General features: G+C 43.0%; 1 protein-coding gene across 1 annotated transcript in view; it reads left to right on the top strand.

Annotated features, from left to right (window-relative positions):
* Positions 1–24035, top strand: part of cdh13 (cadherin 13, H-cadherin (heart)) — a gene marked incomplete at its 5' end in the record, with an annotated part of 225316 nt that overhangs the window by 109876 nt on the left and 91405 nt on the right. The window contains one exon of the mRNA XM_079268410.1: positions 2254–2432. Within this exon, the coding sequence (XP_079124536.1) occupies positions 2254–2432 (179 nt within the window). The remainder of the gene's footprint in view (positions 1–2253; positions 2433–24035) is intronic.

The raw sequence follows: 24035 nt of genomic DNA, 5'->3' as shown, positions 1-24035 counted from the left end.
GGCAGATGGGTCCAAGCGATAGCGAGGTAATGGCGTTCCTGCGCATTCACATCCATCCCACCATGTAACCATCCAATGCAGTTACGATTGATTGGACCGTGGCTCCCGCCAGAGGCTGAAGCTGATAGGACAGGGCAATGAGTCCTCGCCGAGGCCACCTGCACGATGTCACAACAGACATCAGTGTCAGTTACACCCGGCCCCATTGTCCCATTACAGCACGCCAGATGTTTCTCATGCAAGCTGATTCATGCTGATGCTTGTATTCCGGACTGACTGAATGCGTATTGGTTACATGATACTCGTTTGTGAGTGGAACTATGGTATCTGATGAAGACGGGGAGGATTGAGAGGGCCACTCTCCAATATCACATAAAACATGTCATATGATTGCGTTGCGTTCAAGCGTCCTCGGTTAGCCAGCGGAATGAGAACATAATTCATTGAGATCTGTTCAAGATAATCAATTTAGTCATCATATTTTAAGACTAATTTGCTGCTGGTTGGTGTGTCTGTGTGCAAACCGGTGTGTGTTTGTGCGCAGGCTCACTGAGTCATCTCTGACAGTGTGGCTTCCGAGGTGTGAAGTGGAACAGAGTATAGGTAATGGGGGAGATGGGACTGTGTAATTATTCTGCAGAGGAAGGATTACTGGTTTACTTAACCATTAGTGGTTCACCTTGAAGTGCAAATGCCAAGGGGATAAAACCCCACACCTCTCTGCCCCTCATTACCTTCAACTGGACTAATAACGTTTGGAACTAAGCCATGATTATTTAATGTAGACTTTGCATATTTTCCAGTAGACCCTTTTGTGTCTTATTTGAACAGTTTGGCGAATGCACTGTGGCAAAGTACGAGCTGGTATTAAAGAGAAGCATGAAAAGAGATCGATGTTTACGAGCCATGCAACGCAGTGCTGTTGTTTGGTGCTCAGGAGAATGTTTCGTTAAGTATGTGGCTCAAATAAGAAATGACCAGGAGTCTGTTGTCAGAAACCACATAGAACTGCAGTGGGCGTAATTATTTCACCAATGAATCAGCTTCATGTAAGGTAATACAGGCAGGACTTTTGATAAAAAAAAATAAAAAATGAAAGCAGAATCATCTACATTGATTAGTTGTGTCATTTTAGACGTATGACCAAATCTTCTGACAATACTTTGACACTGTTTGGGGGGAAAAAAAAGCGTCAACCCACCTTTTAAAAAAACATTTCACACAGACACACATCAGTTCTATATTTCAGAAGTATCAATCTGTATCGGAAGCACACCGTCTCATCAGAATGCAGTCACGTGTCTCTCTGAGAGCGAGTCAAACTGACAGCCTAAACAAATGGAGGAGGTTTGTGATGTTTTAACCTGAGGTGAGCTGACTGAAAGCGGGTGACAGCAATAACATGAAGCACTGGACGGAGATGCAGTTAATAGACACATCTGCCCGCAATGGAGAAATGGAAAACACCAGTCAGAAGTGTGTGTGTGTGTGTGTGTGCGGGCGAGGCGCGCGTCCGTGCATTTGCATGTGCACATCTCTGTATGCGTGGATCGAGTGTGTCCCGCTGGATCTGTGTGAGAGTCTCGTCCCTGACAGGAGGGAGAGATTGAGGGTGAAGGGTGTGTCAAGGATTGCCTCCCATTGCAGCTCAGCTGCGGCAGGCGAGATTTCCATTTTTGTTCCCATTACCAAACCAAATGCACCATGCTGTTCGAGCTGACACCGGGGAGAAAACACATAATTGGGAAAGGCTAACTTTTTAAGCGGCTATCAGTAGTTTGAAATTGCTCTTTTCAAACATCTGCTGCTATGATTGCTCTCATTTTAGATCCCCAAACCACAGTGCATATCAGAATACACATTGATAAGAAATATCATGTAGAAAACAAGCCTGTCTGTGTTAGCATGAACATGTGTTTTTATAGCTTAAAACGTGCATCTATAGTGTAGGAATGTAAAGCTTTTGAAATAGAAAATGTCATAATGTGCACACCTTTAGAAAGAGTCTGTGATGTCAACCCGTTTCATTTGATCTCAAAACAATATTTGGGGGAGCTTTTTTAAATTGTCTTTGTGTTACACAATGAAAAATGCTCATCAATCTCCAGAATCCAAAAGCAACCCCTGCTGCATCTTCTAAAAGTGTGTCTTCAGTCTTCTAAAATGCAGCATCCACACCAGCGTTTCGCCCCCTCTCCCACATCTTTCAAATGAAAAGTGTGTTTGACTTCAGACTGTCACTGTCTCCTCCAGGTACCACGGTGATGACGATGACGGCGTTCGACGCAGACGACCCCGCCACCAATAACGCAGCGTTGCGCTACAACATCGTCAGGCAGTCGCCGGACAAGCCGTCCCCGAACATGTTCTACATCGATGCGGAAAGAGGCGACATTGTCACCGTCATCTCCCACAAGTTGCTTGACAGAGAGGTGGGTTGACTTGACAACCGTCAAGTGTGTGTGTGTGTGTGTGTGTGTGTGTGTGTGTGTGTGTGTGTGTGTGTGTGTGTGTGTGCGCGTTGTGTCACACTGTGATCCAAGTGGAGTGTGGCTCTTTGCTGGACAGCTAATTGTCACAAGCCTTACACGTGTCACTGCCAGTTTTTGTTTTGTGGTACATCTACTCTCTCTCAACATGTCATCAATGCTTGCCAGTGAGTAGAGTGAAGAAAGTGTGTGTGTGTGTGTGTGTGTGTGTGTGTGTGTCGTATGCCACCCACATGTGTGTGCCTTTTGTGCGATGAAGCGCTGGTGCATTCCAGTGAGCGGGCGCAGAAGCCAGATGAGAGTCTCTCCATTTCCCCCGTCTAACCGGAGCGAGACAACGGGATGATTGCTTTTGCAGCAGTGTGACGAATGCCAGAACATCGATTGGGTTCGCCGGTGGAAGAGGAATATTAGCTGTTGTCAGACACTTAGCGCACAGTTTAATTGAGGTGGTACACACTCATCCGCCGGCTCTGGTGGTGTCCAACAAGCCCGGCTGAAAACCTCCCATCCGGAACTGCTGGAACCATGGCGGCTAACCGGTCTGACGAGCCGCTCCCCGAGCTACAGTAAACCGTTTGATAGAGGTGTAATTGATTAAAAGTACGGCGAAATGAGATGTAGTGTAATCAATGCAGTGAGCACCGTTGGTGCTGCTTCTCTGAGCCGATTGAGAGATTGAATGTTTCGAGAGATGTGTGCTTGTCTTTCTCATCTTTGATAGACTTTTCAAGGATATTATTTCAAGGATTTTTTCAAAAGGTCCATGAAAAAGAAAAACAAGAAAAAGAAAAACAACAGCAGTACTCCGCCATCCGTCGCCAGCCGAGATTTATTACAACCACTAGCAGGCTGGTGTTGGTGTGCAGTTGAATGCCTTCAAAGTAGGCACACGCAGCCAAATTGTCAGCCTGTTTGTGGCCTCAATAAATAAATAAAAAGTCTGCTGTCTCTGTATGTGGAGCAGATTCACGCTGGAGTCAAGTTTGATGATTTCACTCACACAGCTGATGTGATGAGCACCTTGGGTAGCGGCCACACTGAGTTTGTCCGGACACATCATTTTCAGTTGGTTCTCACTGGGAGCTGTCTGGACACACCTGTTCCTGTCAGATGTCCATTTGTTTTGATGCAGCGATATGGAGAGGCTTTTTTGTTGTTACGTGGTTAACCGGTTGGAGCCGGAGTTTCTTGAGTTTCTTGAGTTTCTTGAGATCTGCCTGGGAGCAGACTGTTTACTTTTAAAGGGATTCTACAGTGATTTTACACATTTACTAAAAGTTGAACAAAGTGTTTTGTGGCTCAGAGGGGGCTGCGTGAAGCATGACAACTTGCCTGAAGTGATGTCACAGCGTGGGTTGGGGCAAAAGACCACAAGTCTGAAAATGAAATATCTGGGGTGTGGAGTTGCGTGGACTAAGTGAAAAACATTTTTGTTTTAATAAAACAGTCCATCATGAGTGTTTTAATGTATCTTCCCACACAACAGGATTATAAAAGCTTTAGAAAAAAGCAACGCTTCATGAAGTATTACCGCTGTGACAAAGACCTCCCTGACATTCGTGTGTTCTCCTTGTTTTTCCTCCGCTGTGCCAACTCATTTGTGTTCTACAGCAACTCAAAACACACAAATCTTTCCTTCAAAAGTCCTTTTTGAAGAAGATGTGGCCACCTAACATCTGTATAAGCCTAAAGTGCCATGTTGTATCTACAAGTGTCTATCCCCCCCCTCACACCGCCATCATTCCTTGGTGTGCTGGATTTTTCGAAAATGTCCTCTGGGATTTAAGCAGTAGTCCAGCCGCAGTGCAGCATCTCTTTGAAAAAAATAGAGAGAAAAAGTAATACTTCTTCAGTCAGCAGAGCCAGATGGAGCTGCAGAAGGCATAAGTTCTCCACTGTCCTCGTCTAGGTCTGAAGAGATTTAAGCCCAGCCACTTCAGCACATTCTCATACATATGACTCCGGCATGTCACATATCCCTTCCATCTGTCATGCAGTATATACATATTTCTATTTTATTTTGGAGACAGCATGTACAGCATATGTGTGCTGTACATGTATGACAGAGAGAGAAAGAGAGAGAGATTTACACACCAAAACGAAGACGAAGAAAGAAAAAGCGAGAGATGACCAAACGTTGCCCCTCCGTTGTCCAAATTCCACATAATTCAGGTGGAGCTTTGAGTGTGTTTGGATAGATATCTCACCTACTCCGGGGAAGCAGAAAGCACTCTGGAGGAAATTGGAAAATCAATTTTGTCACATGAAAATGAGTTTGATTCCCCCTCTCGTGTTCTCTCTTTGGTGTAAATATGGTCTTGATATGTGCATTTACTCCATCGCTCTGTGTTTTTCTCCTCACTTCACTCTGGGCACGTCTCCCCCTCACTGTCTGATATTATTCTGACACACGACGCTGTTGGATCAATGGGAGGCTGTAATTTCTGACAGCCAATATTGCTGGGGGGGGGGGGGGGATGAGTCTAAAAAGACGTAAGTTCATATCTTTCACTGAATGCACATCGAAAATGTCTCCTAATCATCCGAACGCTGTCAGAAGAAATGAATCTGCTTCACAAAAATGTCCATCTGCACCTGTTGGTGAACATCTGAAAGTGTCTGCCGATGAGCTGAGGCTGTGCAGTGTAAGCTGCCACATGGAAACACATGCCTGTGCTGCACTCACTGGACCTAAAAGGTGCCAGATCCCAGATAGGAAGCATGTTGATTGCATCTCAACATGTCAACGCTGTCAACAGCCCTAACAGTGTTTACCTGAGGGGCAACTTGAGGATGGGTGCTACGCTTGTATGAGAGCAATGCAGAGTGGCAATGTGAGCGAACCAGTGGGGCACACCCACAGGCACTGACATGCACTGGAAGCACGCTCGACCGGCCCACCTATGCCAACAAAGAAGGAGAAGCTCTGATAACAACACACACAGAGGGAGAGTGACTTTTTGTCAAATGTAGAATTGGATCAGAAAAAGTCAATATACTGATAGACATCTGCTTGGTATTGGGTTGAAATCTCTCACCAACATGCCACCCTCTTTGGCCTGAGTGGAGGCAAGCATAGGGCAGCTTGACAGCGACATTGTGTGAGGTGTTGTGTTATCTTTCTGAAAGATGGAACGGAATTAAGTTTGTCCAAGCTTCAATGAACAAATCTGTGAATTCAAACTTGGGCAAACGATGTCGTCAGCCTCATCCATCATCGAGGCAGAAATAATAGCCCTGGGGGTGTTCAATTAAAGTTCAACGAGGTCCAGTTAGAGAGAATGTCCTCATGCAAAGGTCCGGAACATCACAATAATGTCGAACTGGCGTTATGATTTCCTGCCATATTTCTTGAATTAGCCTACAGTTGCATTAATGTCTGTATGTAGTCAACAACTGACTGTCAAATCAAATAAAGAATGTTCAGTTGAAAAATATCTCAGCAATATTTACTGTCAGATTTCAAATTGAGCTGGATGAATTATAAATAATACAAACTAAATACAAGGGCTGGATTAAAGAATAAATTACAAAACGGAAGGCTTTTGAAAATGTGCATCTTAAAATAAACTGCTTGATTTTAGAAAAATGGAATTTAACTGAATTGTCTTTGTAATTGTAATACTTCCAGTGTGAAGTGATGTCAATCAAAAAACTCAATATTTTCCTCATCTTCTAATCAGAGAAATGTGTGTGCAGGGACTTTGTCTGTGGTTATTAAAAAACACTTGTTTCAGCTCTGTTCCTCGAGTGAATTAATGTGTTGGGATTCTGATCTATTGGGCTCTTAGGTAGTTTATTATCTGTGACTTCATTTCGGATGTGACTGGGTAAGTTTGCTAAAAAGAGTTATGCTTTGTCTCGTAGTGGCGCTTCACATTACCGCTTTTATTTATTGTCACGGCCTCTGAACGTATGAGATATACTGGTTTTAAACTGCCCGTGGGAAGAATTAACCTATAAGAGTCTGCCCATCATTGGTTAAAGACTCTGGTCTCTCTGACCACTTTTCTCTTTTTGGAGAACGTCATGTGAAATAACTTCTCCAGACTCACGTAATTCTCCTACTCTTTGTTCTTTTTCCTCGTCTCGCCCCCTTTAAATCTCACTCGACTTGTGAAATTTGTCAGAATACACACGTGACTGGCTGAGCAGCATCACGTGATGTGATTTACTGCGCGTGGAATTGGTCGGTGTGTTTGCTGCGCCGCTGAACGAGTGCCGTAAAGGCTAGAAAAGCTGCGCCAGTTAAATTAGAAGCCGGAATTCGGTTTTAAGTCCAGGGTCCGGATACAACGCCATCTGGAGAGATGAACAAGGGCCATGCATTTTAGTCATTTTGTTAACAGTGCCTCATCCCCCGTCAAATCTCCTACTCCTAACTCAGCTGGCTGAATTATCATTCAGACCCTAGTTCTCCCAGCCGACTGTGCTTTCTTGCACCACTTCACACTCACACAGCCCTACTGCAGTACCTCCTTTCCAGAGGCTTGTGAACTGGAGGATTGGAGATGTGAATCAGAAAAAGAGAGCTGGGAAGATGGAGGCATGCAGGCAGGGAGCACGGGAAATGTCCCCGTGGTCTGGAAAAGGCTCCTCTGAGTTCGTGACTCATATACAGTAACATGTAATTCATGTATTCTGATTCATACTGCCCTGATGACATTGCGAATACCAATTTAGCAGCACACGGAGACACACGCGCAAATAGATGTGGAAAGCGTGCCTTTGACGTCTAGACGGGCATTGATCTGAGAGGTAATAGCACACACGAAATAAGAAAAGTCAAAGTGGAGAGCTGAGGTTATTGGCTTGAACTTCATGCAGAATATGCTTCAAGCTACCACAGCGATAGAGTGATCACATGTCCTAGTCTTGAGCACAGCCACCTGCCGATGCCACACACACACCGATCTTTGTGATCTATTTCAGTCTATGGACTGTCTGTGTGCAGGCAGGCTGTAACCAGAGAGGACAGACTGCTAATGGCAGTGTGACTTTCTGACTCTCTAATGCTCTCTGGCCAATCTGGGAGCTGTCACTGCTAAGGATAGCCAATCGATGGAGTCGGCCGACCCCTCCATCGCCTTCCATGTTCTACAAAGGTGAATTACATGGAGATAAAGTGTGTGGATGTGTGTGTGTGTGTGTGGTGGAATTGTGATGTTTCTATTCAAGCGGGTAAAAACGGTTTCTTTTCCTGCAAGTTGAGTTCTTATTTGATTCCCTTCCATCTGTGGGGATTCGTCGTGAGTGCTTGTTAAATCCATTTTTGTTTCTTCTGTCAGACAGAAAAGCACATCTTAACAAACAATACAGTGCAACATGTTGTTTTCTACCTGGAGGTGACTTTCAGATTGAACAGCAGTGCTTCAACAATCATGATAGGAAAACCACAAAAAGTGCTATTCTACGCTGTGAGTCAGTTGAATATGTGCAGCCTGTTTTAACTGTACACACAAACGATAACCAGGATGGGCTGTATGCTTTGCTGAGGCACGCACATCGTCTGTCAGCCATGTATTAAGGACTTACCTTCCCGTTGCCTGCGCTGTAAATGTGTTTCCTTTACAACACCTGCTCCGTTCTGCTTAACGGGTAAAAACAAAATCCAGATTGACAGGTGGATGGACGGATGTACACAATTATCTGTGATCAGCAGCATACTCTGTAATGATGGGTGTAAGTAAAGTGACCCGGTGGTTGTGGCAGTGTGCTCCCTGACAGCGTCGGGCTGATAAGAAAGCGTATCCTGTCTAATGGCTTATTTGGCTCCGTGGCCACAGTGGCTACATGCCTGTGCGCTGTGATGAATGACAACTGAAGCTCTGGCAGATTCCCCGCCGTGGAAAACCGCATTCACTTTCTCTGCTTTCGTTGTTGTTATTCTTTCCCCCCTTTATTGTGCTTTTTTTTTACCTCTCGTCGTGCCTATTCCCTGCATTGTCTTCTCACTGATTTTCATTTAGTTTTATTTGCTCTCTTTGTCTCCCTGTTTCACTGTCTATCGCTTTTTTTTTTTTTTGTTTCTGTCAGCCTCGCTTCCCCCTCTCTGTCAACACTTCACTTTGGACATCCAATTACTCGCAGGTCATAGCGTAGTGATTCCATTCAGAGCAGCGCCATTCAGCGCGGGCCTCAAGCAGCCATTCAAATGACATCCTCGGCTGCCTTCGGAGTTGCCGCTCTGCAAAATGTTGTTTTGAAACATTTCTGGGGGCACCACCTAATCTGATCCCCCGAACATAATTGAATGTCAGTCGTCACATAAAGATGCTTTCCTCTCTTCAATTAGCGTCTCGTTTCCTCGCGTCACAGCAACGAGACAAAGCCGACAGAGAGATATTTACTCCTCCCAGGTAGAGGCCTGAGAGACTTATTACATTATGTCATTTATATGCAAATCACACAGCACGGGGGGACACATTGATACGATTTCATTACAGCAGATCTGATGTGCACTTCAGTTTATAAACTCCCTTTCATCCCCCTATTATGATCTGTAGATTGGAAAGGTGCGAGTAGATGAGCTGGGTGGTGAGAGATGCAGGAGAGTATGGACAGAGTTAGGAGGTCCAGAAGGCTCAGAGTGAATAAGGGGGAAAGAGGCACGGCAAGCCAGTGTGAAGAGGTGCCGACAAGAAGGACGAAGGATCAGAGAGAGTGTGAGGTTCCGGTGCGATACCTGCTAAGAGATGCAGCCTCCAGTCGCCAGCTTAATGGAGAAGTGAGACTCGGGTAGCTTCGTGGGCGAAGAGACCGCAGCAGGATGGATCATCATTTTTAGCTACAGCGTAGGTATTTTATTCATAGCAACAACAAAGTAGCCGAGTCACTTTGTATTCACTGCCCAGCGAGATGCTTTTTCAACCATGTCTGTAGTCACAAGCTTCAGAGTTGTGTGGAAGTCATTATAAGATACAGCAGCGTATATCTGCAAGACCTGAGAACATCAAGACCTACAGTATGAACTACAACCAGTGTGGACTGCGAGTAGTGTGAAATATATTCATAGGTCTTTCTACCCTTCAGAAGAAATCGATCCAAAATATTGTTTTCTGTACCCGGTTGCTTCCTGTGTGAAGTGGCTGATGCTGTGAAGTCATATCGCGCTTTCGTTTGGACCTCATGTGCATGTGCTGTGGTGGAGGTGGGGGTGGGGGGGGGGGGCGTAGCTGGTTGTCACTCCCTAAATTGATTGATTTGCTGATGATTAACACAATGATCTTTTGAGATTGATTTGCGTTTCTGTTTTAATTTGGCAAGTGCATGACGTGTGTGTGGGTGTGTGTGTGTGTGAGAGTGTTGGTCTCCAGTGCCCTCAATGTCGGAAATGTTTCTCAATGGCTGCTATAATGAATTCAGATGAGGACGATATTAACACATGGAGATCATCGAGACGAGAAGGTTCAGAATAATACATTATGCAAAGAAACTTTCGCAGTGCATAACATGTTTACATTTGAGATTGTCTTTTTGTTAAAGACTTATTAACATATAAGGCATTGCATGTTTAATTTGTTAAGGTTCCCCTCCAGACACCTTTTAAGACATAAAGGTGCTGTAATAATTTGGCTGATAAGGTATTTACATAAAAAAAAGTACAAATACCTCATTGAAATTCTTAACATTGCATCTTCTCTCTCATAGAAAGATCCAGACTCTACGAATGAGCAAATCTGTTTCATTTTCCTTCTCACTTCGTGTAATCTCTCTAAACTGTTTCTGCATTCATATGTAGAATCAGGAGGCAGAGGGACACGATTTTGGTATGAAAAGCATTCTGGTTTCTGTTTCTTCTCCAACTAGTATTGTCTAATCCCGTTTGAGCAGGCTTTGGTTGAATGATTTCACTTTTTATTGGTTTAAAATGAACTTCTCTCAACTCTAAATCCAGTCTCGCAAGTTGCTAATCGGACTGTAAACAATAAGCAGCAAAAAGGAAGTCTTGGCCCGGATATCTGCTGTGCTATACCAGTACCCCACATCGAATTTCAGCTGCCACTGGCTGCTGTCGAATGAAATCCCTTATTATAGGCTTGTCTTTTATTACTGTTCACACACTTGACATTTGCTACAGTAAAACAACAAGTTAAGGTTTTGTCATGGTTAAATAGGAAAGGTACATGCATCCATTTTTGAGTCACTCAAGATTCGTGTGAATTACTTGTAAATTACTTCTTAAATTGACACACAATTATTTGCAGTGCAGCAAGAAGACAAAACAACCGGATGAAACTCCCTCAAACGTACTGTAGTTGATGGTTTTAACACAGAAAAGAAGTCCAGAAAAGAAAGTTACTGGAGTGCCTCCTTGTGTGATGGCCAGCAGCCAGAGTTCTGGCAGCTGTAATCAATACAGTGTAGTTGGTCTGAACCCAACCACCTCACGCTCTCTTGTTCTTCTCTAAAATGAACAAGGTGGACACCGTTCACAGGCATTGATGAAATACGCTTCCCCTTCCTTTCCTCTTCCATCTGAATCCTTCCTCTCCTCCTCCTCCTCCTCCCTTCTCTCCATCCTTCTCCCTTCTCTCCCTCTTCTATCACGCCTCTGTCCAGTTGCATTAGTGAGGAAATGAGATTCCCCCTAATTAATTAGATCTCTGAGTGCTAAAGATGAAGATTACATCCCAATGAAGGTTAGAGGTGTCAATCACAGTTGTTGGTTTTTTAAGCAGCGCATTCCTCAAGACAAATTGAGTCCCCTGGGCATTGTGGGTAAAAGTGTGTGTTGTTAATCTTTTTCTTTTTTTTTTTCCTTTGCTTTAATTGAGTCTCACTGGCAGTAGTCAATGAAAGCCTGGGACCAACAAGAACAACAAGGTAGATCGGTTGGGTCGGACGAGTCGGGTAAAATGGAAATCAGAAGGAGAACGGAGAAAAATGAGATCATTAAGACACTGAGAGGATGGACCAATGGAGAGGAATAACGGAGGACAAATTTGACGATAGATTTTAAAATTAAGAGAGATTTTGGATTCAATCAGAGACACATTATTCCGTGATTACTTTTAGAAAACACAAAAGGATGGTGACTTTACAAAATGTCTTGATGTACAATTTAATTGTTGCCAATTTGATGGCCTGTAAGAGAGTAATATAATTAGTAATAGAAAAAGAATAATGCTTGACGGATTTAGTCAATTTATGAGTCAAAATCCCAGATCATTATTTATTCCCCGTCTGTCGGTTCACTCTTTGTTCTAAATCGGTTAGACATTGCAGTAAAGCTGACGCAGTCGTGAATGTTGTTTTTGAGCCCTTTGCGCAGCACAGGCCCCTCTTATGTTCGCACTTGCAATATATATAACAGCCATGCGACCATAGTTCCGCTCCCATTTCGTCTGTAGTGTTAAGCAGTCACCAGGTGAAGAGGTCTGACGGTGTCCGTCGTTGTTCTGGCTGCCGGATCGGCTACTTCCCCAACATCAGACCTCGACGCCGCAAAGTGCACTGAACCGGCAGAGAACGCAAACTGCGTCCATTGTCAAAGACCCATGAGTGACCTATGTGGGTGTCGCCGGCCTCGCTTTCCCGCCTTTCTATTAAAGAGGACAGAAACCACAGTAGATTTACAGCCATATCTCATTCACTCGTAAAGCCTAAAAATAACCTTTCTTTTGGTTGAGAATGTATTTCAATGTGATATGAACTCACAAACAGTGAGTGCAAACAGTGCAAACTACAGCAGTGCGGAGCTGACGGGGTTTACCTGAGGGGAACCCTGAGACGGTAGCGATGCTTTCTCGATGACGCCGTTGTTCGGGTCATCAGCTTTAACCGCCATGAAGTAGCCAGTGGGGCACGCTCACGTGCACGTACACGCACTAAAAGCACAGGCGGCCGGCCCAGCTATGTCAACAAAGCACGGAGAAGCTGGAATTACAACACACACAGAGGTCTTTATTCCGGCTTTATTCCCTCCTCAGGTAGACATTACACCACTGTACTGTATATTAACTCAGCAAAAAATAGTTTGTATGTTATTTTAATGACTCCCGTATATTGCACATTAAATCTGAATATTTGCTCTGGACATTCACAATTTACCCAAATTGGACAGATTTTTCTTTGGAGAGACATTTTCATAGTTAAAACAAAGGCGTAATAATGTTGTTCATGTGTGAGCAATTAAAACCCCGGCGAAGTCATCTGCCTTGTGGTTTGCCAGAGCTCAGTGAGTTTCTGCAGTGTACATCCAGTAACCTGCTTGGCATCCCAGAGTTCTGTAATGACTTTTCAAACATCCATTATTTATGTCCATGTGGCACAGGGGGTAGAGACACTGCAGCAATACAATCTGTTCAAAGTCGAAAACCTACCAAGCTGGCAGACAATGGAAAAGTTTTGTCTGTCAAGCGAATTGCCTCTCATTAAGCTGTGATTAAAGAATTAGTCCTGAGACGGCGAAATCAAAAGTGTAGGCGCCGTGCTGAAGAATATACACGAGTAACAATCTCCTTAAAGAGACAGTCAACCAATTTTACACATCATGGCACTGTATCCATCACAAATGTCTGGGAACATTTTTGAATGTCTTCTGTGACACCGGTGGGAAAATGTAACCGTGGTTATATCATCAGAGTTATCTTGGGTCAGGCTTGAGGACGACAGCATTATAACAGAAAGGTCTATGTTTCAGCCTTAGATGCTTCAATTTGGACAATTCTTAACCAAATATATAGTATATCTTGTGAGACACCCAATTTTATGGATGCGTAATACTAATTTACTCCTACGCCACTCCCTTACCTTATCTTCCTTTGTTATTTTCCAGGTTTCTTATTTGAGTTCCCAACCTTTGAGTTTTGTTCACGAACAGGTTGGAAAGTACCACGAGGCCATTATTTCTGCTCCAACTTGTTTCTGTCATTTCCCAGGAAATAGAGTCTGCTATGAATAATGCTAATATTAAATCAGCCATTTCTGCTCAGTAAGGTCTTAAAAAATCAACCATAAAAGGTAAGGAGGAGGAAGAGTCCATAACAATGAAAGGCAATAATAATCCTTATGTATTCTGCCACATCCAAAAATGGTCTCTTGACTGCTACGTTGAAGGATTTTAAACGTGTTCCTTAAAAACAAACAAATCTAAAATGGCAAAGGATGGAAGATATTCAATATTGGCTCATTCTAATTAGTATGCACACAGAAAAAAAACCCACAAAAGACCTTTTTAAAATTCAGAACTAATCTACGAGAATGGAGAGTTCTGACTTTCCCTGTGTCCTAAGGAGGTATTGAAAGGGCAGCGGAGAGAAGGAGGGAGGAAAGGACAGGAGGGTGAGACCTGAGAATAGAGAGATGAAGGAGAGTGACAAGCAGACTGAGGCGTGCAGGTGGAGGGCGGAATAATTAGGGTGAGACAACTGTTAGCTGCTCTGAAGGAAACGTCCATGCTAAGTGGAAGTGAGGGCTTCAGGGATGTCAGGGAGGTCCTGGTGATGGTCATTAGGCTTAGAGGGAGCGCTTCAACACTCTTACCTCCCTCTTGATCGCTCCTTCCCTCACTTCTGCCTCTCTCTCTCTCTGTCTGTCCTCTCCCTCCCTCCCTCCTGCCGTCTCATTCTTCACAAGACTTCCCACTGCTGTCTGCCCTCGCTCCTTCTCTTTCGTCCCTTATTTCTTCCCATCCTCAATGACCTGAGGATAAAGAGTATTTGTCAACAGCTCTTACTCTCCAGTGAACCTCCCCCCTACAATAGCCCTTCAGGCGAGAATTAATTTCACCCTGTCTCCATGAGAAAGTGCATTGATTGGAAAAGTTTGTTGTTGTGTGCTCAGTATTTTTTTATTGTTCCCTTTTCCATGCCACTTTCTCTTTGCTGATGCAATTCAGCATGGTTCATTGTCTCTGCTTAAGCAGACACAATGCTACCGGGGGGGGGGGGGGCTATCTCTCTTTCGTTGGCCATACCTGCAGTGTATAGATCCCTCCAAATAGCCATACGCACCCCCTCCCTCGGTAGAGACATTGATCAGTTATTTACAGCTTGGATTTGTGTTTATTGCATTCTTTTCTAAAAGAGAAGTCGAGAAGAGGAAATTGGGAAGAGGAAATTGGGGCATATGTGCGGAGGTCCTACTGTAATTCTCCAGCAGTGGGATTCTGTAAATTGGCTTTGATTTTGTTAAGTCCAATAGTCAAATCGGGAGTTAAACCTTCTGTCCTGCCACTTTCCATTTAATGTTTAATCTATTTATTGCCAGTCTGAGGCACTTAAACTAGCATCATATTCTCTCTCTCTCTCTCTCTCTCTCTCTCTCTCTCTCTCTCTCTCTCTCTCTCTCTGGACAATCGTACAAAGAAATCATTGGTGTGTTCTATCTTAGATGTCTGCTTGAAATGTTTTCAGTGGAATCCCACAGGTAACTCGGATTTTGACTGTCAGCTACTGACCCAATTATAATATAGTTTGTTCCACATAAAGCTATGCAAATGTTCAGACCTTCTGATACATAATAAGTAATAATACTTAATTCCTTAGCTTTAGAGGTGCTGTTAGGGAGATATTGTTACGTTTGGACAGAGCCAGGCTAACTGTTCCCCCTGTGTTAAAGTCTTTGTGCGAAGCTAACCAGCTGCTCGCTCCAGCTACATATTGGCCGTACGGATACGAGAGTGATTCAATCGTCCCATCTCACTCTATGCAAAGACGCTAATGAGCACATTTCCCAAAATGTTGAACACTTCCTTCAATGACTTGTGATGGCTCTTCTTCCATATTGACGGGTAAACCTCTTTCATGTTGGAACCCTATTCGTTGTATGTTGCAGGTACATTATACACGATATTTACAATGAGCCCACATAGGGGCATTATGAATACTGCGAACATAATGGCCTCTGTTCAAAGGGCGAGTGAGACTTCCTCGTCCCTCTGAAAGCTGGAGATACAGTCGGCCCATCCCGTGGCTCGCCAAGCTTGTGGCGCTACAAAGCGGCATGTGAGACAGTCACCACGGAAACGTCCTCTGAAGTTTGTTCAGTGGAATAGAGTCAATATTTGAGTTCATTTTTTTTTTGCTGAGTACAATCCTGGGGACGGAGGTTTGTGTTGAAGCCATGGTGTCAGGCAGCGGCTCTGGGTTCTGTCAGTGACCTGCATGGATGAATGTTTGCCTGATAAGTCCTGTGGCCTCTGGGCCACAGCGATAACAGCAGCACCCTGATAGAGAAAAAGAGACTCACAAACTCACGATGTACCATAACACACACACACACACACGCACACACACAGCCCCTTATTTTAAGCTGAGAAAGTGCTTGAAATGATCTGTGTAATCAACGACCCTGTAAAGATGAAATTTAGGAATTTTGTTCTGAAAATTGTTCATTGTCTGATCAAATAGTCTTTTGTTTGAAAAAGGCAGAACAAGCTCTTGCTAAGCTGATAGCTTGGTATATTGCATCTACTAAAGCAGACACATTAGTTCACTTGGTGACCTACAGCTTGTTTGGTCTCGAATGGGACAATGAGTTCACTCTGGCTGCCGAACATTCACTTTGCCATCATTAGATTGTGGCAATTCCATCGGAATTCACTGACTTCTCTCTGTAGTTTTGACATTTACAATGCTTACTAAATTGAGGATAAAAAGTGTAAAACTGTCTTGACTGTATGTGGCAGTCCCAAATACCGTATGCATCGAGTTGACATTTCCATGACTTACCTTGACATTATAAATATCTTACTTATAACCTGGATCAGGAAGTACTCAATCTTATAGAAAAACAACAATTGTATTATTAATAAACACTGCTATCATGCCATAAACAATCTACAACACCATGATGGTACATCCTCACCAAACTTGGCTTGTCAAAAAGAAGGATTAAGGATCATTCTGTTCAACCACTTTCTCCCAATTGTTTTGAAAATAAATGATGTATTAATGACTTCATTCATATGTCAAGTGACCATAGTACATAAAGTACCGTACGTGACACACAGCTTCACGCTCATCCAGTTGAGGGGTGTACAATGTGGAAAGGGTTCCTTTAAACAGAAACAAGATGACATTTTTTATTAGATATAGGTGATATATGATTAACCCTGACATAAAGTGTGGCTAGAAGAGACTCTGAAGGATGAGGCAGTGAGTGCAGTTAAAAAGTGTTCACCCTTCCATAATGTATCATGACAACTTGTTCCAACCACCGCACACCGTGGCTGGTATCGGTCTGTGTACTTCTGATGAATGGAGGAGAGATTCTGTGTGACAAAAACAGATCCCTCATGGCCAATGATGTTACAACATACATATGAAAGTATAGGAAGCACAGACACAAGAAGCTGGAATTACTGTACATCTCTTCAACGTGTCAGGTCTGTGACAATAAAGCCAGCAGGGTTTTACTCTGGCATAGTTGCATTTTTTGGTCTCTTTCCCCCCCCCCTTGCCTGTCTGTTTTACTGAAGTAGGAGGAGAGGCTTGAAGGGAGTGTGTCTTCAATGATCAAACAGTGCAGTTTAATTTTGGTGCGGTTTAATTTTAAAGGATTATGGAGATTTCAACAGATCCTATTCAAAAGCTTACATACTCTTTGTGGATGATGTGTTGGCCAATTTGACTTTGATATAAATCCCTCAAAGAGAAAAAAAAGAAACTTACAACATTTTTCATTTGAACTGTATAATACACATGTAGCTGCCATGTGAGTAATTGTCAACCGATATTCAGCTGTCAGTGCAGTATAAGTAAGCTTCAAAACTGTGGAGGCAGTTGACTCTTGCCTGAGGTAGGAAGCAGGTACGTGCCCAACTACCTAAGCCTAACTAACGCTCAGAATCATTACTCACACTAGGCAGCATTTCTCCTACTAAGGTCCTGCAGAAAATGTATTAATGCAGACAGATAAGACGCCAGGTCCTTTGCCAGAGGCATGTTGTTGAATAAACTGCACAAATATAATGAGTACCACATGCGATGGCGAAATCCGAAGAATAAGGAATATTTGTTCTCGGTAAAAGCCATTATAAAGTTACTAATTACAACAAATACAATCAACTGGAGTCATTGCACACAAGATTGCCATTGATCTTTATACAAGTGTGACTATGCCAAACAATTTGGCTACTGTCTTAGAAACTTAATGGGCAAATTAAGCCTGCAGCAGGATGTGATGTTTGCTGCAATAGCTCTAATTAAGAAACAGACAAGCCTCATTTTATGCGATGAACCTGAACTCATTAGAAAGTTCTTATTTTTCCACTCCCTCCGCACTGAAGGAGGGATTATTATTTATCATTTTAGATGAAGATGCTGAAGAGTTTACTGCAGGAACTCAAATTTGGCTTGGGAAGCAAATGTATTTCCAAAAGCAGCATATTCAGCAGGTGTAACTATTGGAGCATCTTCTTCTTTGTGGTGGAAACTATTTGTATGTGTCTGTGGTCAGTCATTTATCAAGAGTTACAAATGTAACTACGGTTCTATGAATTCTGGATGACCGCCAGACAGCGGTGCTTTAGCACTGGATATCTCCTACTCGCACAGGTCGAGTCATTTTCAACAAAGTCACCCGTGACCATGCGAGGATGTAGGACGCACACCTAGGTAAAAAAAACTAACGTCCTCAGGCAGTCTGTTTCCACAGAATCTTTTCCACCAGATTCCGAGGGACAGACTACTCAAGAATCCATAGGACCGAAAGTCGACTCTTAACTCTTAACTGAATGGAAGCCTTGACAGGACTGCCGTTGACTTTGAATCGGGAGCTGTCACATTGACACAGTAATAGCGAGTGAAAGCACACATGAAGTCTCCCAGGTTGCAGCAGCACAGATGTCTTGCAGAGAGACCACTTTCAATGTTGCCCAGAACATCGACACACTTTGAGTCGAGTGATACTTCACAGTACTAGGCACAGGCAGGCCCTGTGACCTATAAGTGTGGAGAATCATCCACAATCCAATTAGGAAGTCTCTGTTTTGACAGGAGTTCATCCTTCTTACGACCCCGATAGCAAACAAAAAGTGTGTCAGATCCTTCTCCTGCGGCCACAAGTGGAGAAGAAAGAGAAAGAAGAGGATCTCGGCAGAGTCACACTTCCACGAAACAACGTGCTACCATTTTTAGCATTTACTGCTGAAAATATATATTTCCATACTTTTGGCCTATTGGACTGAATGATTTTGACAAGGCTGTTAGCTTAACTGGGCGAGAATAAAACAGTATTTTTGAGGAATGCAGTCCAGAAGCTTTTATTGTTGGCAAGATTAAATACAAAGAAAAAGACAAACTCAGTTTCATGTGCTGTGCCATCATGTATACAATTGCATGATGATGCAATCCTCAAAATTTAGATTGTGAAAAAACAAGAGATTAGTTCCTTGCACTTACAGTATGTTTGCATAAGGGACTGAAAGTTCTTTGTCGACGAACACCTGCTGTGAAGTAGAAATACCAACAGTTAACGAAGGAGTTATCGAGTATTGGCCAAATAAAAATGGTGAAACCTTCATAAAACTAGTTGAAGAAATAAGACTCAAGGAATCTAAAACCCAAACCATCAATGAAATAATTCCAGCCCAAGTGTATCTTTAGTCCTGTTCTTCCCAAATAGTTCAGTTTAAACTGCTATGGCTGACACACCACCTTATTTTTACTCAGAGATTTTGATTCAGACTTTGTGTTCCATATCTCCAGTTCAGCACATCAGTTTTGACCTGCATCATTCCACTCTCTCAGGACTCGTTGTGTTTGGTGTATTGGAAAGCACAGCTTCAAGCTGCTCCACATTCCAGGATTCAAAGTAAAAAAAATAAATATTTTATAACACTGAAGTATGATATACTGTACGTAAACAGGCACGCAAATTAACATGTCATTAGAATGTGTCACTAATGTGTCACTTAGATTGTCGTCTCTTTCCAAAGTTACAGCCAGTAGATCTGGCTCCCTCTTCCTCACCCTCGATTATAATCACGCCACTCCACTTACAGGGTTAAAATCCTGAGGCTGGAGCTAATTTAGAGCAGTGTGAATCTGAATATTGATGAGTCAGATTGCCAGGGGTTGGTGAGAATCAATCCAGTTGAAGAATGACAGTGCCAGAGCCGCTGTGGCCAAGTCGTTGTGCTGCTTCTTAGTAGGCAGACGTGAGGAGCCTTCCTAAATACCTATCTGCCTGCATCTGTAGTCCCGGCCTGGCTCCCAGCAGATGCTGATGGACCCGCCGAGTCGGCCAGATTTGCATATTGGTGAATCCAAACAGGTGCATGGGGAAATAAAGCAGGTCAACAGCTCGTTGTGCTTCGAGGGACAACTGTCAAAGAAATGGACTACCAACGTGGGCTCTGTACGTCACATTACCGCATCGAGTGCGTGTCCAACATTGTTAGGAGCCCATACAGCCGGGCCAGCAAAGTCGCAGTGCAAACACTAGCATACAAATTGAGCTCCATTTCTATACTTGCTCCCAAGATTTGAAAGCACTAATCTGCTCATCACTTACTTGTGTTATTACCAGGAAGCATAACGACTGCTCAGCAAGAGTTGGGTGGCTTTCTGTTTTGCCATTTCTCCCTAGAATTAAAAATCTTTGTCTAAAGAATGATTGCAGTCTAATTATTTTTTCTTGCTTCAAGCAAATGTTCATGAAATGGATTTTTTGGGTTTTGAATTTATTAGTTGAAACACTGCAACCAGAAACACCGATCCTCTCCCGATGGAATAATGATTTATTCTAAAAGGACGCACGTTTCATTTGAATGAACATGAAGCGATTGTAGGTGACATCTATGCAGTGCACAGAGCATAACTTTCATTCATGACCTGTTTCTTTTTTTTTTACATTTGAATCGTCCGTAACGTGCACACACACTGTAAACTTACATCTTACTACGGGCTTTCCAAGTGTCACGTTTAAAACCTTAAAATCCCCTGATTGCCTGACTACAGTTTTTAAGTCATGCACAATCTGCCGCGGACATTTTCTGACAGCTGGAAGTACTAAACCAAACATAAATCCACATTGACCACTGAGCTGAAATAATGTCAGCTCACATCAGTATGCCATTCATTAGGATGACTTTCTATGTTTTCACTGACTTGTACCATGAATTTGCATGTGTTTATGTGAGGAAATAGAGCGGAATGAGATGCCGGCATTAGTATGCATGAGCCTTATTAAATATGCACTCATCAACTCTACTTTTTTTAAATTTGGATTCCCTTTGCAGTTGTGCAAATCACTGGTAATCAACTGTGGTGACATTTCCCAGCAATTATAAGCAAGCTGTCCCCGTTGCAGCGGGAGGAGCTGGGGACGGATCACTCACATTTCCGCCCCCAAGTGCCACAGTGACAACATATCACTCCCCTGAGGGACAGGGGACATTTCATATGAGCAAAGATGGGACAAATAATGTTTTCACTGTGGAGAGGATCATTAGCCCCAAAGAATTTGTTCGAAAAGAGTGGGCATGCCACTGCTAACTTCATATGAAATGTCCTCGAAAAGAGCTATGATATTGTGTTGTTGTTACTAAAACAGGTGAGGAGTTCAGTCGATGAAATTGATTTAAGCATTGCCGAGGCTTCCTGGGAAATAGCTTCGAGAATGAATATCTTTAAAAGTGAGAACAGGTCAATGCCGTAACCAAAGTCATTATTCTCCTGTGTAGAAATGTTATTTTTGGTATTTTCTGTGTGCGTTTTTTTTATTAAGTGCACCACAGTTTTCCCATTCAACAGACATGCTCAACAAACACTTATCTTTGTTAATGTGTTGTATCACATTTCCATAAATTAGTACCTAATGTCTTGAAACTAATTCATTATCGCAGTTTCTACAACAACCATTCCACACATCAGGACATTGCTCTTCAAAGAAAGTGCTATCTCATGGAGGTGTGATCAATACACAGATGAGGAGGAGGAGGAGGAGGAGGACATGAAGAATAGAGGAGTATACGGATGAATTTGAGCTAGTCTTGCTGTCACGAATCAAAAGATAAAACCTGAAATTTCTCAGAAAGTCATGCACTCACTCCATGAAACAAATTATACCACCAGTGTGTGTACTCATTTCAATGTAGTTATTATGTGTTTTATATGTATACTGCCCTGTATATGTACATGGTGTGTGTGTATTTCTACACTCTTCTCTGTGCCAGTGCTCTTTTCTCTTCCCCATTGAAAACAACCTCTTTGGAGAGACGTGGTGAAACAGACTTCAGTCGGCAGACAGACTTAAGCTCTCAGTGTGTGGTCCTGCCACTGTGTACCGTCTTCCCTGATGAAAGAGTGCTTCAGCAGTGAGGAGAAGACAAAAAGCAAACAGCAAGCTCCCCAGATGCTGAGCTGCACATTGAAAGCTTCTCCCTTTTGTGATGGAAGTACAATATAATTGGCTCCAATCGTATGTGCATTATTTCCATGATGGCTTTGAAAGCATTTATAGGCATATTATGTATTTTACAATCCACTTCTTTCAGCTACAGTATATGAGTAATATCGTGGCGATCACTCGGGTTTGCTTCAGGTGTATTGTTGATAACTACAGTTGGTGATGCACTGAGGTTTCTGGCAGTTTGAGCTCACCTCCATGCCACTGCTTCGTTTTGGAAGATACTTAATGATCAGTAATCAGACAGCACAACTGCCACCATGTCACCTATTCAGTCCAGTCAAGCGGGTTTTTTTTTGTAATTGCCCACTTTTACATGCCAAGTGACGGTCAGATTTTACAGTCAGTCAATTGCACACAAAGTCAATGGATGTCACACGGTGTTAAAGTACGTACAATATACGTATCCATCAGCTTTCCTTCTTGGTCTTCATATGGTTTTAGACATGTGATAAATAAAGTCATTGTTTGTGGTTATGGCCTTGACTGGATAATAACCAGCAGCATACTGTAAAAGTTGTGATCAAATGCAGAACACAGTGATTATGGGCCGTGTTTGTATGCAAAGGTTTGTGGAGAAGGTACTGCAAAAAGGGCCTTACATGTCTGTTCCTCTAACAGCATCGATGCCTGCTCCGTGGAAACCCTGAGATCAGTCATCTTTCAATTTCAATTTCCCAAAATGCAAAATCGAATTTTCTTCCACAGGACATTAGCAAACACTTCAAGACATCCGACTCCAAACGTTTCTCTTAAATGAGCATAGACTGCTGTGACTCCAAGCAGCAAGGAAAACTGCAGCGTTTTTGTCGACATAAGCATTTTTAAAGACTTCAGAAGCATACTGTACAGCACGCAGTAAGTACTCTGGATTAGTCACAACCGCAGCTTGGCAGAGATCTGCGTGCCTCCTTCAAGTGCAGCTTGAAGTGCGCTTTGAGTGGCTTGTCCATCCGTCAACATGAACATGAACATGTCAAACAGAGCATGAGTGAATTAGCTCAGAGGCTAAATCAAAAATGCATACTGTGACAGGAATTGTCCCTTTTGTTGCAAAGTGCCTGTAAGCTCATAGTTCCAGCATGGCATCAGACTCCTGAGTCAAGTCTTACTGAAATCTATTTGTCAACTTGAGATGGCTGAGTTAGGGCCTCTAATGTGTGTCTTGGTTTAGTTCATTCAGGGGGACATTTTGGCTGAGAGACTGTATGTTTTGGGGTTTGTCTGCTGAAGTGAGTTGCAGCAAGGTGTTTACTGTGTGCTTGTTGCACCTCAGCTTTGGTCCTCTGCCTGGATTTGGATCCATAGTAGTACCATTGTAAAGTGCATGGATAAGTGGAATGATTGGATTTGCGAGTCGTGTGTGAAGAATTGAATGCATTTTAATTGTCCAGTTGATCTGTGGATTCAATATTTCATTGATTCTGTTATTTTATACCCATCCTCCCACAAAGCACCATATAACCACAGTGACACCAGAAAACGGTGGTTCTTGATCATCATTATAGATGATGTTGCTGTGTTCACAACAAATAGCAAGTAATAGAGTCGATTGGCTGTCAATAAAGCAAGGGAAAAATTTAGATTAAAAATAAACCAGAAATGATTTAATAAATCACTGGCAGTTTGAATCGCCCCTTCGCCAATTCAGGTGAATATTTTCCAAAGTCCACATCTCCATAGCTCGAGGTTCCCTCTTTCTGTTGGCCAGGACTGTGTTCTTTGCTGTGTTAAGGCAAAGGTTTTATAACTGGTCCTCACATAACCACAGTGTTCCCAGAAAAAAAAAGCCTCCAGGGCGTAGTCCCGCCATGTTACTCGTCGCTGAAAAAGGAAGAACATACAAACATTTCAAGAGTTTGAGCAAACATCTGTTGTCATTCCCTGTTGTGCAGTGCAGACAACTTCACATCAGTAGCTGCTACTTGATGTGGAATTGGTGTGTGCTACCACTTGTGTTTCTTGCTGTTCTTAGTCCCATATGGCTCTGTGGGAACACAGCCACACTTAGCTGGGTTTGTTTGGGAACTGTTTCTGGACTTGGATAAAGGAAAAGGCAACCCACTGAGATTAACTCTGTGTGTTGTGTGTGTGTGTGTGCGCGCGCAGGTGTGTCACTGTCTGTGTTATGTCTAGACACGTATTCTAATGGGCTCACTTCAAATATGTCTGCGGATTAAGTTC

This window comes from Melanostigma gelatinosum (assembly GCF_949748355.1).
Source record: "Melanostigma gelatinosum genome assembly, chromosome: 1".
NCBI lineage: Eukaryota > Metazoa > Chordata > Actinopteri > Perciformes > Zoarcidae > Melanostigma > Melanostigma gelatinosum.
This window is presented reverse-complemented; position numbering and strand designations above follow the sequence as displayed.